Below are 13,309 nucleotides of genomic sequence, written 5' to 3'. Positions count from 1 at the left end.
GAAATGAAGAGTTAGCAGAATTATTATGAAGCTAAGAAACTATTCAAAAGGCAAGACAATAACCAATTGAGGAAGCTTTATATAAAAAACTAAGCTCAGATGTAAACAGAGATTATTAATGGTAAAGAAAAGTCCGATTTGGGAGCAAGAAATTAAGATGCCAACAAGGATTAGTTGCTAAAAAGGAGTAAGACACGAAACTATAGAAAAATGAGAGAAACAATTAAAGCTAAAACTGATGAATAGATGTACGATGTATAGAAAATGTAGCAGTTGTTGAAGCGATGATGAATGCAGAATGTAATACAAACTCAGCGAATTGAGATTATGAGATATTCGCTATTCATTTTAAAATAAACAGTGCGATATTATTTTAAAAATATATCAAATTAATATAATATAGAAATACTTAAGTATGCCATATGATACATTTGGTATATTGATATACCGAAAAAATCAGTGCGGTATTATTTTTAAAATATACCAAACTAATATACTTTAAAATACAAAAATATACCGAATTATATATTTGAGTACTCTTATTTACTAAATGATTTTAGTAAATATGTAAATATTATTATTTTAGTAAATAAATAACCGGTCCAGTATTATTTTCAAAATATTGAATAATATGCTGAGAATATATCAAATACTATTTTAGATATGTAGATATACCATTACATTCAGAATATACCATTTTTAATAAACAAAATATTAAAGGGCGGTATTGTATATAATATATACCAAGTGTTATACCAAGAGTTATATTTGATTGATATACCATTTTTAGTAAAAGCAAAGCAGTGCTTTATTCTTTTTAAAACATGTACAAAAATATACTGATTGCTGTATTTGGTATATAGATATAGTACCAAATATGCCAGATTATCGGCTAAAGCATCTAAGATCCTTTTATGGGTAGAGAGTTTAGAGAGAAGTATTTATATATTTCCCATCAATCACTCCGTTCATTTCGTTCTCTGTAACATGGTATTTTTCTGCAATCAATCGTTTAGTTGCCTGTCATTGCAACTGATGTAAGTTTAAATAGATCTCTTGATATTTTGGCAATCTGAAAACTTGGCATTCGCCTTGTGCATTGATTGCAAGCTTTCATGCCAAGTAATAAGCTGCTGCTGCTGCAGATTTTTCTCGTAGCTTCTCGCTTTCAACTTTAACCCTTGTCGCTGGACGTTTGCAATTAAAGGCAAACGCAGAGATGCCATTTCTAGCTTTGATTTGCCATTCAATTAAATGTCGCAATGAAAGGTGAAAAATATGTGCAACTATTGACCTTTGACCAATGCCAAACACTCACTCACAGCTCGAGCTCAAATTGATGGATGACATTATGTGATATTTGCTGCTCTGAGCTCTCAGCTCTCGGCTCACGCGCGAATGTGTTAACGTCAAACTGTTGCACTAAACACACACGGTTAGGGAACACCCACTAGCACACACACACACACACACACACACACACAGAGCCCCTAAACTAATCGAAATTGATTAAGAGCAGAATGCAGTAAGTGAATCAATCAATTTACTGCAGCATTAGATAGTCAACGTGCTGCACTCTACTCATCAGAGACGTCTCCACCTGCCACCTCAGTTGATTGTGGCGAACCAATTTAGTTTCTAGAATATTTATAACGACTTCCAATTGCAATATGAACGCCAACACCCCAGCAGATCTGACTTCCGATTCATCAGTAACTTTCGACGAGTTGTATGTATCTTTTTAGTTTATTTTTTATTTGTTTCATTTTGTTTTTGTTGTGAATAACACATTGTTTTTCCTTTTTTTCTATTTTTCTTCGTTTCTTTCTGTTTCTTTCAAATGTTGAATTCTTTAATTGGTATATTAAGTTTAAAATCAAACCCTTCAAAATATTATACATCAAATATTTTATAGTTCGTTTTCTTTAAGCATTTATGTACGTATACTTTTATAATTATTTCTACTCTCTTTAAACTTGATCGTTTAAACTTAATTCGTTAAAAAATTTGGATCAACATTCTCGTATAGTTTTAAATAAGTCAGAGAACCATTTAGTGAGCATTGTCAAAGATATTCGCATTGCTCAACACGAGCAAAAGACGAAGTGATCCTTTTGTTCATAGCGATGACAGCTGATTGCTTCTTGTTCCTCGACCAAACTCCGGCTTGTTACGTATACGCTATGCGGAATTCATACATGTGCGTAATATCGCGTATACGCAACTTACGTGCTTTTTTGTATACGCAATAGTAAGTTTAAGTTGCGTATACGTTTACGTAAGACGACGATCACATTATGTTACGTATACGCAAATTACGTTTCAGAGTATAAAAACTGCGTTAACACAATATAACGAATACGTAATTTGAGTGGACCTAATATAACATATGCACATGTAATGAGCATAGAAACAATATTACGTATACGTAAATTGAGTAGACACAATATAACGTATACGTAATAATCGCGAATACGTAATATAAATAATGTCCAAATTACGTATACGTTAAAATCACTTTAATGCTATGTTACTTATGTATGTTGGGGAAAGTATTACGTATACGTACATATACGCATAAATCACTCATACGACCATTTTAGTAACCAATCAATATTACGTATACGCAAAACTTGGGCAAAAATATTGAGTTTTCGCTATTTTGTTGGGATAAATTTACTTTTATAATTTCCTATTATTACCTTTGCACTTGAGTTTGCACCTGTTGGTCGTATACGTGATATTTGATTTACAAATTATGTTTTTTTTTCTAAAATTATGATGTCATTATTTATTTACAGATATGTATTAGTATGTATAATTTGGTTTGCTATTTACATAATTTAATTTTTTCGTTATTATTATTTAATTGCAAAGAGTGAAATTAGGATGTGAGAAATGCAAAGGAATTGCAATGGTTTTCAAAAGTATATAGTCTACTATGAGGTCGCCTCATTAAAGATGAAATTCTTGAATACCATTAGATGAATTATTGCAGCTTTCGTACTCGCGTAAATTTATGATTCTTTTCCGTTGTTCTCTCTTTATGACATTGCATGTGGCACATTTTTGCCACCATCTCTCGCTTTAAGCTGAGCAGAGTGCAGAGTCTGAGTGCCTTAAATGCTGCAGCAAGAATCGCAATGTTATACCGAAGATAGAAGAACTTGATTAGTATAATGCTGGCAACTGTCTGTTCAGCTGTCGTTTTATCTCAATTTATGAGAAGATTTATATTTATATTCATTTTATTCAGATACATTCATTCAGTCATTCATTCATTCGCTTGGTTTTTTTGTGTTTTTTTTTTTTTTGTTTTTATGCGAGTTATTCCTTTCAGAATGCGAAATTCCTGTGCGAATTTCATTTAAGGCGGCATTTGCTTAGATCTCTTCTACACAGTATCCATATGTATTATATGTGTGTGTGTGTGTGTGTGTAGAATCTGACACTGTTGTAAAGGACGAGCAACTCGCTGCTGGCATAGGCCATAAAAACGCGTGACAGGACAAAAAGCAACTGAGAGGCGTTAGACTCTGGGTGGATTTCACTTCGCTAGGTGGTTGCTTTCATTCAGCCCCTCTTCGAGTCTGTGTGGCGAGAGGCGAGGCGAGGCGAGGCGCGAGCAAGGTGTTGAAGTAGACAAAGTATTTGCTGCTGCTGCTGCTGCTGCTACCAAAAAAGGAAGCGAAATTCCGAATGCAGAAATGGAGACAAAGTAGAGAATGGTTTCCCAATGGGAGACCGAGACACAAAGCAGCAGCCAGCAAGGGAAGCGAGCCAGAAGCAGCAAAAGCAGAAGCAGAAGCAGCAGCAGTTGCAGCAGCTGTAACAACAGCAATGTGTTAGCAGAAAACTGCGGCAAAAGCTACAAAAAAAAAATATACATATGTATGTACATATAAAAGAAAAAAAATAAATGAAAACGAAAATGAAAATGAAACGAAACGAGACGAGATGAAACGTAACACAAAACAGGCAGCTGCTAAATGCTGGCAGTTTAAAAGAATCACGTTAATAACAACAACAACTGCTGCTACTGCTGCTGCTGCTGTTGTTGTTGTTGTTGTTGTTGTTGTTGCTGCTGTTGTTGTTGTTGCTTTAAGATGCCACACTTTCGCATTTAACTGTACATACAGCAGCGAAGCAGCGTGCGAATAGCAATGGACGCCAATAAACGTTGGCACAAAAGCCAATGCCAGTGTGAAACGGTAAACGCACACGCACTCACGCATACACACACACACACACACACGCACACGCACTCACGCACACAGGGCGCGACTTTTGGGCCATGTGCGTTGTCGTGTCCTTTCGTGTCGCTTCGCTGCTGCTGCGACTCTCTCTCTCTCTCTCTGTGTGTGTGCTGCATAAATCCGCCAACAAGTTTCCCATTGTGCATGGCCAGCCACTGCCACCTGCCACTCCCACAGCGCTGCCTCAGTCGCAGTCGCAGTCGCAGTCGACGTCAACGTCGCCGCCTACTCAGCAGCCTTTTTGCCGTCGCTTTGTTGTGGCTGTTGTTTAGCTTACGCTTTACGCTCTCGCTCTCTCTCTCTCTCTCTTTCTTTCTTTCTTTCGCTCTCTTCACTCACGCAGTACACACTCACTTACACCCACCCACACACACACACACACACCTAGATGTGTGTGCGTGTCTCTTACAACGGCAGTTAAGCGCTTACACGCTTCAATTTCTCGCTACCAACTTTGGCCACAATTTTCGTTCGTCTCGTCTCGTCTCGATTTTCGTTTCATTTCGTTTCGCCTCTCGTTTGTTATCGCTGCGTTGCCATTGCCAGCGTTTTCGCTGCTGCTGCTGCTGCTACGCCTTGCTGCCTTTGCTCTTCCCCTTCTTCTCATAGCCCTTACAGGCTGCGTTTAAGCTCGTGTCTCGCTTTCGGTTCGTCATCGTCGCGTCGTGTGTTTCTCCTCGTCGCCTGTTCGTTCGCTCGTTCGTGTGCTTGGCCCAACAATACAACACACGCTGCTTCTGCTTCTTCTTCTTCTTCTTCCTCTACTACCACCTCTTCTGCTGCTGCTGCTGCTGCTGCTTCTTCTTCTGCTTCGTAATTTTCTACTTCTGCTGCTTCTAGTTTTCTACTTTACTGTGTGGCGCACTTGGCATTTTTTTCATTGTCGTTGTTGTTGTTGTTGTTTTTGCCCCTGCTTCTTCTTCTTCTTCTTCTTTTTCTGCTTCTTCGTGCGTGCGTGCGTGTTCCATTACATTTCATTCCATTTCGCCTGCTTTTATTTTGTTGTTCTTGCTGTTGTTGTTGCAATTGTAATTGTGTTATTTTTATTGTGAACAGCTTCCAGCTGAAATCCCATTTTAAAGCTCAGCAATTACAACGCAAGCAGCAAGCAGCAGGCAGCAGACATATAAATAAAATGTTATAATTAAATATCTGCACATAAAAGTAAATAACAAGCGCTTCCTCCGTCCGTCCGTCCGTCCGTCTGTCCCTTCGGTTGCCTTTCATTTCACGCAAATAAAATAAATATATATGAAAATAACATTTTATGCGGATATTTATAACAAGGCAAAGCTGTCGGTCTCACTCTCTGTGTGTGTGTGTATGCCTGTGTGTGTGTGTGTTCTTACCTGTGCGCTAGCTTTCTGTCTCTGTCTCGCTTTCTCTTTTTTTTTTGGACTTCCTGCACTATCTCTGTCTAACTCTGTGTATGTGTGTGTGGCAACAGCAAAAGGTTCAAGGTTGTTCAGTTCAGTGCATGAAATGGAGCAACGGCAAAGCGCCAACAACAACAACAACAACAAGACAAAGATGAACATGGAAAGCGCGCCAAAAACAACAACAACAACAACACAGTAACAACAACATTTCTTTGCCTCTTGGAAGAGAGAAAAAGAGAGTGAAAAAAAATAGAAAGTAGCAGCAGTTAAGCAACTTCAAATCAATTGCAATAATTAAACGGCAAATCAGGCGCACCGAAAGAGAGAGCGAGAGACATAGAGAGAGAGAGAGAGAGAGAGCGCAAGTGCGTATGTGTGTGTGTGCGTGTGTATGTGTGGGGCAAAAAGGACACAGCACGAAGTCTCTGAAAATCAATAGGCAAAGAACATGTGTAGAAGTCTTCTCGCTTGCACAACAACAGCCAACAGCAGCAGCAGCAGCAGCGAATTCATTGCGCCTATTTTAACAACAACAACTTCAAAACAACAACAATTGCAAGAGCATATGTGTGTGTGTGTGTGTGTGTGTGTGTGTGTGTGTGTGTGTGTGTGTGTGTGAGCTGCGCCTAAAAGCGGAAATTAACATTTTCACTTGCTGTTTCCGGTTGCCAGAACACAACACAAAACAGCAGAGTAGAGCTGAATAAAACGCGACAAGACAAGACACGACACGACACGAATGAACACGAATCGCATCGAATTGCCGACCTCGTCAAATTGGCCCTTTTATTGCGACCTCTATACATATAAGCGCGCGCGTCTGCGTTTGTGTGTGTGTGTGTGTGTGTGTGTGAATTGTATTGTGCTCATTATAACCAAAAATTCCACGCTCAATAATCGAAAATCTGTTAATTACAAAATCAATGAAAACAGCAGCAACAACAACAACAACAACATCAAATAAATAAGTAATGCAATCAAGTGACAGCAAAGCGAAAACAAAAAAGAAAACAAACAACATGTGATAAAAGTGCAACCAAACATATAAAAGAAACCGCAAACAACAACAACAACAACAACAACAACAAGAAAATGCGTCGCAGAAGTCAGCAGAAACAGCGCCAAGAAAAGCAGCAGTAACAACAGCAACAACAACGCAAACAACAAATGCAACAACAGCAATAACAAAAACAAATCAACTTTACTACGTCTACTGCAACTTTAAGCTTAAATAAATAAATAACAAAGCGAAACGAAACGAAACGAAACGAAAAGAAAAGTAAAGGGAATGAAAAGCAAACATAATTAAGAATCAAAGTCAAACTGAAACTCAACTTGAAGTCTGCACACACACACAACTTAAACTTCAGTCAGCTTTACGACAACAATGCAACAATTGGCAACCAAACAGTACCAGCAACATCAACAACAACAACAACAACAGCAACAATATCAACTACAACAATAGCATTGCAAGCAATTAGTGAAAGAACTACGACAACAACGAACGCGAGGAAGAGGAGCGCTTTAATGGCAACGCCCAAAAGTATGCAACGCTTTGTTTGCCAGCCAAAATTGTACAGAAAATAGCAGCAGCAGCAAACATAATAAGCGGCAGCAGCAGAACGCAAAACGAAAACAACAACCAGAAGGCAGAAGCAGCAAGAGGCAACAAAACGTGTGCCACACGTGCACCGCAAGGCAGTGCGTCGAAGTCGCAGTCGAAGTCGCAGTCAAAGTCACAGTCACTGTTGCAGTTGTCGCGGTGCTGGCTAGTGTTGGTGTTGCTGTTGGTGTTGGTGGTGGTGGTGGCGAGTGTCGTTGGTGGCAGAAGCTGCTGCTGCCAGCTGCTTCTGGCAGTTGTGGCTGGTGGCCAGGCCAGGTGATAGTAGCATATAGGTAACAAGGAGCGCCGCTACGTACGTTGGCGCATTTACAAATTCCAACAACTTGCTCGTCCTCAACCATTTCCCGCATCGATTTCATCGAGAGATGGGGCCTAACGCCGGTTCTGCGACCGCGACAGGAGCAACCCTTGAGCGGTGAAAATCTATCAAACGCTTCGCCCCCTCTTCTGCGTGATAGGTAAACAAACCACCATTAACAATAATTTACCGAAAAACCTAAATAAAAAAAAGAAACAATCTACAAGCAATCAATTTGCCTCTTTTATACAATTAAGTATCTATTGCACAGCGATATGGAATTTAAGATGCAAGGGCGTGTTTTTATCTTCATTTTCACTTCACTTTTCAATCCCCAATCAATAGTTTAATGAGTCAACTAATAAAAAGCTTAATTACGCGGTCAAACATAATATAAGCAATATTTTTACCCCAAGCAGAAGAGACGTGGAAACATGTTTGCTCGAGAGAAAACAGGGTATAAAACATGAGTATTGAACTTTTCTACTAGTAACATTAAATGCAATTTTTAGACGACCAAGCAATTATAAAGTCTTTAAAGATAGAAAAAAGTAAGAAGGGAACAGAGTGTGCTTGACTATGAGATATCCACTTGCAGTAAAAGCGAAAGAGTTCGGTATTATTCTTAAGATATAATAAAAGATAAGAGATATAATAAATATATCAAAAGGATATATTTGGTATATATATATACTATTAGATTCAAAATAAATCTTAATATTTACCAAAGTAATATAACAAAAGATACTAAAATATACCGAAGGATATGCTTGGTATATCAATATACTATTGCATTCAAAGTGTATCTTAAGATATACCTACTTTGGATTATACTATACCAAAGAATTACACTATTACAATGAAAATATATCTTAAGATATACTAAACTAATATACCAAAAGATACATAAGGATAAAATTGGTATATCAATATACTATTACATTGAAAATCTTAATATTATATATACCAAAAATATACAAAAATTACTAATATATAAAATACTAAATAAAATATATATATTTGGTATGTCGATATACTATAACATTCAAAATATATCTTATGACATACCCAACAAATATATAAAAAAAAAAAAATTATAAAAAATTCCTAAGGCTATATTTGGTATATCCATATAGTATTACATTCCAAATATACCATATGGGACAAAATATACTAAATTGTCCTGCAATCTAACTGAGAATAAACTATAGCAGCCGTAATTATTCAGAATTTTATTCTGAATTCATTTAGAAACAAAACATAGCTAATGGATTAAATCTATATATGTATTTAAATATTATATATACTGTAAATGTGTGTATATACATATATATATTCAAAATATAATTAACATATTATTATTTTATTAGTATACTTCATTTACGAATGATTTTAAAACTGTATGAAACATGAAACATTCAAATAGTTTATTTTCAGAAGTTTAGCATTTAATTCGTATTTGTTTAGCAGCGAATATTCTTCCCACTTCTATAATATCCTTTTTTATTATTTTATCTTTAAGGAATAACGGAATTTACAAATTTATTTATTTATTTATTTATAAATGAATTTTAACGGGCGGGAAATATGAAGTTAATGTTTAACTTATACATATTTGTTTAGAGAGAACATTCTGAACAGCAAATGATCGCTTTAATGCGATGGGAATTTAATTACAACTTCAATTGGAATTACTTCAACATTAAGCAAATAAGTTTAGCCAGAACATTTGAAAATTTAAAGCAAACACTGGAGCTCTCGTAATCGCATGGATGAGCGAATGAGTGAGTTAGTGGTTTCTGGAAAATTTCTGTATTTTCGTATGGTTGGCAATGGGTTTTTCTTTTTTGTACTTTTTGTTGGCCTTTAGCAGGTCGCTTGGTTACTTGGACTGTGTGCAAATTGCATAGCTCTGGACGCTCTCCTCTCCCTCCCTCTCTCTCTCTCTCTCTCTCTCTTTCTCTCTTATTCTCTCTGTCATTCTCTTTTCTCTATGACTGTGGCTGTGGCTGTGATGATGACTGTGGCTTTAGCGGTGGCTGTGTGACTGTGCAGCTGTGACTGTGGCTCTGGCATTTTTCGTGCCCTCTGCAATTTACTTTATAAATGTGTGACCTGCAGTTGCCAGGGCGCGAAATAAATGGTTGGAAATAGAGGATAAAATAGGGATATGTCAACTTCATGCTAGAACTAGAGAGATAGAATTAGAAGGCAACAACGACAATGGAATATGCAGATGCAGAGCAGAGTCCGTTGCTCAATTGGCCAGCATTAACATTGAGGATACACACGCACATAATGTACTATACAGAGTGAAAAAGAGAGAGAGACAGAGAGAGAGAGAGAGACTTGTACATGGCCAATTTGATGGCTGACAATGTGGCGTATGCGTAATGTGCCATCAATGACATTGACAGCAGTCACAAGCAGAGCAACAGCCAAAGAAACAGCAGCTGTTAACACCAGCAAAAGCAACAGCAACAACAGCCACAAGAGACAACAAGAACATCATCGTCATCATCATAAACATTTTTCGGTCTGGATTGAGACATAACAATATCCTTTGACAATATGCCCCATAATCATCTCAATGAAAATTGACATCCGTTTGACATTGATAATGAGATGTGTGGCATGTGAATTGCGACAGTATGTGTGTGTGTGTGTGTGTGTGTCCGTGTGTGTGTGTGTGTGTGGCAAGAGCACTTAGCTCGAGTGCAAATAAACTATTGAACCCAAAAGCCCCGACGCTCTGATTGAAGCACCCGCTAAAATGCTTCGACTTTCACTTTGTCCTCTCGTTGCCCCGTTGTCCGTCCGTCCGTCCGTCCGTCCGTCCGCCTGTCTGTTTGCCTGGTTGTCTGTCTGGCTGTCTGGCTGACTGGCAAGTCGAACAATTGCCGCATATTTCAACTTGCAACTTGACTTTTCAACCTTTTTCGCCATACCCTCGACTCAGACGACGCGACTCAAGCGAGGCAGTTGCAACTTGCAGTCGAATAGGCATTCGTTTGCTTATTTTTTAATCCTATACAGGATATCTTCTAGTTTATCATATGCCTCGAATTGACGTGTTCTTACATGTTTCTGTTTTGTTGTGCTTTGCTTTGTTTTGTTTTGCTTTGCTTTGCTTTGTATCGCAGCTGCTGTCATTGTTCTTGACTTTTGATCCTTGCTGGCAGCGACAGGCGACAAGCGACAAGCGACGTCAACGTCAGCAACATGAGCAACAAAAGCCCCCAAACAATGGCGAACAGTAACACACACACACACAAACACACACATACGCACACCCACACACACACACACATGCACACTCATGTATGTGCTTATGTTTTGTGTTGTGTCTCGTTGACTGTCTGCTGCGCTTTGTGTTCGCTTTCACTCGCTTAACTCTGTCGCCTTTTGTTGTTTACATTCTTGTTACTTTTATTATGCTCACATGTGAGACAGAGAGGTAACGAGAGAGAACAAGAGACAGAGACAAGCATTTACTATCATTCTCTCCCTCCTTCCGTCTTGTTCATTTTATTATTATTGCTTTGGCTGTTGCTGTTGCTGTTGCTTATGCTGTTGTTGTGCAAGCATCAAAATTAACACCGCATGTCAGGCGATAATGAGACTTGTCTGCTTCTATCACTCTCTCACTCTTCTCTCGTTCACTGGCTATCTCTGTCTCTGCTAATTTCAGGCCAATAGCCCAAAATGGCCGATGGCCAAGTAGTCAAATGACAATTGCTGAATTCCAATTGTCAATGCTTAGAAAATCAGCAGGGCAATTTCTCCATTATATATGTATATCTAATTCTATTAATTCAATTATTGCTGACACTGCAAATTAAGCAATGAAAAACTATTTCAATTCTCTTACTATAACAAAAAAAAACAAGGTCGAAAGCTATAGTCTAGTGTGATCGACTGTGAAATTCGCATTATTCCTTTTTTTATAATAGCAAAGCAGCACCGAAAAAATACTAAAAATAAAACTATTTCTATATTTGGTATATCGATACAATATTACATTTGAAATACAGTATTGTACTACAAACACTCATTTACAATACTGAAAAATATACCTAATGCTAGATATATAATATTTGGTATATCGATGTAGAATTATATTCAAAATATACCTCATTGTGGTAGTATTCTAAAATTATACTGAGTTAATATACTAAATAAATACTGAAAATATACCTAAGCTTATATTTGGTATCTAGATATGGTATTACACTCAAAATATACAGCAAATATACTATATTCTTAAATAACTTATACAAATTTTATCTGATCGTAACCACAGATGGACGAACATATTGTCTCGTCTGTTGACGCAGATCAAGAATATATAAACTTAATGGGGTCGAAGATGCTTCCTTCTGCCTGTTTCATGAATATTACCTAGCGGCACAAAGTTATAATACCCCCTCTACACTATGAGTAGAAAAAAGAAAAAGTGGAATCCATAAAAGAATTCAGTTCTCTCAATGCCATTTAGATAAATGTGAAATTAAACGGAAGAATGCAATTGACAATAAGCTCTTTATGCAGCTCAACTTCCACACGAATACACCATAAACCTTTGCGAATGCGATATGTAGAAGAGGATGCCAATAATTGGTTATGAAGCGAGACAAAAGCATAAAACGAACATTGACTTGCTTCAGTGTAACAAAAAAACAACTACAAAATAAAAACAAAAAGGGTCAAGCTTTTGTTGAGGAGTACAGAAATGGTTATTGGACTGAATACTTTGACATTTATCGATCACAATAGAGCAATTGGAATGCAATCATTCAAATTCGTATTGTTGCTAACAATGCGCATTGACGGTTAAATAACTAAATACATACATAAATACGATACTTACATATTGAGGCAAATTATTAAGATTTTATATTTATTATATGTTGTAATTTCGAAAATCAAATGTCAAATTCAAAGCGAAATTAAATTTTATAGTAATATATTCTACTTTTATATAGCAAAAATTTCTAAATTTTATTCATTACATTTATGCAAAAAACAGATATTTTACATCACTTTTCAATTATTATTTTTCACTCCCAGAGCAGTCAATAAGTTTTATTCATCATTTTAATTATTTTAAAAAATTAAGCATAAATAAGTTAAATAATTGAATACTTAGCTATAATGTGTAAATAAAAGAAATAAGTGATATTATATATCTTGCATTTCTGCATTACATGGCTATTCGAAATCTAACCAAATATCCATCTCAAATGAGTTAATTATTTATAAAGTCCGAAGTATGTCGAAATATATTCATTTATTTCAAAAGTTTAAAGATTAATAAGTTAAAAAAAAATGAGTAGCTACATATTATATAATATTTAAATATTAGGCGAATTAGTCAGTTTCTATAAGTTGCATTTCAGCAAATGAAGTCAACTTTGTTAATATATTACAAATTTAAAGCCTCGATAACCATCGATAGCCTTTAAATCAATTATTTCAAACTTGTTTTTATAAAAATATATTCATTTACTTTTAAAAACTTTAGTATAAATGTGGGAATACGTAAAATACGAATCGATATAAACTGGAAATGGAAACTATCACCAATATCAACTTATGCTTAAACGATAAATCATAAAATGAAACATTGATCGATAATAGAGTGAAGAGAAGAGTAGACTTGAGGTTGTTGAGCCGTTTTATTAAAAACTTAATAACATATCTTATTATTCATTAATCTAAATTAAAATTGTGATTCTTAAAGACTTAA

The 13,309-nt window shown here is 36.4% G+C and overlaps 1 protein-coding gene across 18 annotated transcripts in view; it reads left to right on the top strand.

The window, feature by feature from the left end:
* LOC132796862 (potassium voltage-gated channel protein Shaker) overlaps window positions 1-13,309 on the top strand; it is a 202,983-nt gene that overhangs the window by 152,828 nt on the left and 36,846 nt on the right. The window contains exon 1 of one of the 18 annotated variants that reach the window (XM_060808199.1): window positions 1,599-1,729. The exons of the other annotated variants lie outside the window; for them this stretch is intronic. Coding sequence (XP_060664182.1) covers window positions 1,671-1,729 — 59 coding nt within the window. The 5' untranslated portion in view covers window positions 1,599-1,670. Of the gene's footprint in view, window positions 1-1,598; window positions 1,730-13,309 lie in introns of those variants that run through there. 18 annotated transcript variants of the gene reach the window in all.

This window comes from Drosophila nasuta, chromosome X (genome assembly GCF_023558535.2).
Source record: "Drosophila nasuta strain 15112-1781.00 chromosome X, ASM2355853v1, whole genome shotgun sequence".
Taxonomy (NCBI): domain Eukaryota; kingdom Metazoa; phylum Arthropoda; class Insecta; order Diptera; family Drosophilidae; genus Drosophila; species Drosophila nasuta.
This window is presented reverse-complemented; position numbering and strand designations above follow the sequence as displayed.